At 23.3% G+C, this 2,971-nt stretch overlaps 1 protein-coding gene across 1 annotated transcript in view; it reads left to right on the top strand.

The window, feature by feature from the left end:
- CEP41 (centrosomal protein 41) overlaps window positions 1-2,971 on the top strand; it is a 12,878-nt gene that overhangs the window by 331 nt on the left and 9,576 nt on the right. The window contains exons 2-3 of the mRNA XM_027703112.1: window positions 44-107; window positions 1,666-1,713. Of these exons, the coding sequence (XP_027558913.1) occupies window positions 44-107; window positions 1,666-1,713 (112 nt within the window). The remainder of the gene's footprint in view (window positions 1-43; window positions 108-1,665; window positions 1,714-2,971) is intronic.

Here is a 2,971-nt window from a genome sequence, read left to right as displayed (position 1 = left end):
AAAACGTTGACTTTCTTCCTATTTTTTCCCCTTTTTCCCCAAGTATTTGACCCGGCGCATCCCCCAGAACCCCAAATACCAACACGTAAAAACCCGTTTGGACACTGGTGAGTAAAAATCTGGGGGGGGAAAAAAAACCCCCAAATGTGGGTGTGGGAGGATGTAAAAGTTGTATTTTTATATATTGATATGTATTTTATGTATTATATTACATATTTGTAATATATTTGTTTATTTTTATAAATAAAAATATATTTATTTTATATGTATAAATATAGAAATATATCTATTTTATATATTATATTTACTATATATGAAAATATACTGTATTTATATACTATATATGAATATATGCAGTATATTTATATACTATATATAATATATACTATATTATATACTAATATATTAATATATATACTATATGTACTATATAAATAAATATCTAGTATATTTATATATTATATATAAGTACCTATAATATTTATGTGCTATATATATAAATATATACTATATATAATATAGTATATAATATATAAACATAGAAACATATAATATTTAAATATATAAATATAATCTATAATATATTATATATAATGTATACTGTATATATTGTATATATAGTTAACATAAATATATACTATATATATAAATCCACTATATATTTATTTATTATTTATATATATAAAAATATATATAAATTATTAATTAATAGTGGATTTATACATATATGGTATATATTTATATTAACTATATATACAGTATAAATTATATATAACATATTTATACTATTAATCATAATATTTTATAATTTATTTCTGTGCTATTTTACATTCTTTCATCTCTTTATCTATAAATTGTATAATTAATGTCTTAATTAATAATTTCTTCGTCAATAATGTCTCTGCCCTGAGCTGATTTACCCCAAACACCTGTGGAATTTCTCACTGGGATTGTGATCCAGAGGTTTGAAACTCTTCAAAATCGACCTGTTTTACAAATTTCTTGTAAAGCTGAAATTAAACCAAGCCCCAAACCTGCAGATGTATTTATATTTTTATATATTTATGTATATTCATAAATATATTTATATATTTATCTTCCCACACCACTTTGCATCTCGTTCAAAACTGAGATTAAATGGGGTGTTCGAAGTCAAAACCTGTTTATTTTCTCTGTTCTTCCTTTTTTTAAAATAAAACTTGAGCTTTAAATAGTTTTAAAGAGGGGGTTAAATAGGTTTGAACTTGTTCAGGCTCTGTTGTGATGGTTCCCATGGAATTTACTGCCCTTAGAATTCCTCAACATGGATTTTTCCTTGGATCTCTTCAAGGATTTGAGCCAAAATAATTATTTGGGGGGTCTTTTTTTTGGTGTTAAAGCAACTGAATTTGATCCAGGGGCACCTGCTTTTGTTATCCTCCCAAAAATATTGGGGAAGAGGCAGCAAATCCTTGGATTTTTCTCTTTGGAAAAGGGAAAAAGTGGTATTTTTATACCTTGTATGTTGTCGTGGGGAAAGAAAATCCACAAAAAACAGTTGTTTTCCTTCCAAAAATTAACATTTTAAGCTTTTAATAGGCCTGGAAAAAAAAAAAAAAAACAAAACCTCCAAGAAATAAATAATTGGAATAAACTGATTTTTTTTTTTGGTGGTTGTTTTTGTAGGAAACAGTTTGTCCAAATACATGGAGAAGTTGGAGGAGATTAAGAGAAGTGAGTATTGGGGAGGAGGGAAATGGGTTTAAAATGGGTTAAAATGGGTTATTTCCAATATCAAGGAGCAGGGGGGGAATCCCAGGAGATTTTTCCTTGGGAATCTCTTGGGATTTGACTCGAGAATCCAAAGGGATGGATTTGGGAATCTCCCACATCCTTCTTTGGGCACTTTTTGGGGTTGGGTGAGACCAGGCAGGAAGTTCCCTGGAGTGGGAAATCCAGACTAAACTCTCCTGGAATTCTGGGACTTTATTTCACTTTTAGGTCACAACTTGAGCTCTTTTCCCTCGCTGGAAGTGAAATTTCTTATCAAAATTCCCCAAGGCAGGAAAAAAAACCCAGATAATTTCTGTGTTTCCATTGATTTCACCCCCACTAAACATATATTTTAAACATTTTGGGTTATCCAGGCTGATAAATTACTTTTATTTATAAATATAATTCAATACTATTTATTATAATAATATGAATTATTTTATTTATAAATATATTGTAAATATAATATATTAATATTATATTATTTATTATAATATTATAAGCTGTTTTTAACATTGATTATTATAATATTGTAAACTACTTTTATTTATAAACACCCTTTAATATTTATTATATTATTACAAATTCTTTGTATTTATAAGTAGATTTAAATATTATTTATTATTACAAATACTTTTTATTTATAAATAGATTTTAATATTATTTATTATAAAAATTACTTTTATTTATAAATACATCTTAATATTGTCTATTATTATTTATAAATATAAATATTTATTTATAAATAAATTTTAATATATTATTACAGGTTAGTTTATTTATAAATAGATTTTCATATTATTACAGGTTAGTTTTATTTAGATTTTAATATATTATTACAGGTTAGTTTATTTATAAATGATTTTAATATTATTACAGGTTAATTTTATTTATAAATAGATTTTACTAGTATTACTACACGTTCTTTTTATTTATAAATAGATTTTAATATGTATTATAATATTACAGATAAATTTTATTTATAAATATATTTTAATATTATATTATTACAAATTGCTTTTATTTATAAATTGTAATACTTGAGAAATTTTATTTCAAAATATATTTTAATATTTTTATTATAATATTATATTATATTTAAATAATATTATTATATCTAAATATTGTGATTATATTTAAATGATATTATTATATTTAAATGATATTATTATATTTAAATGATAGATAAATATATTAAATAAAACGATATAATAATATT

The sequence above is a fragment of the Neopelma chrysocephalum genome, unplaced genomic scaffold (genome assembly GCF_003984885.1).
Source record: "Neopelma chrysocephalum unplaced genomic scaffold, ASM398488v2 Primary Assembly neopelma1_208, whole genome shotgun sequence".
Classification (NCBI taxonomy): domain Eukaryota; kingdom Metazoa; phylum Chordata; class Aves; order Passeriformes; family Pipridae; genus Neopelma; species Neopelma chrysocephalum.
This window is presented reverse-complemented; position numbering and strand designations above follow the sequence as displayed.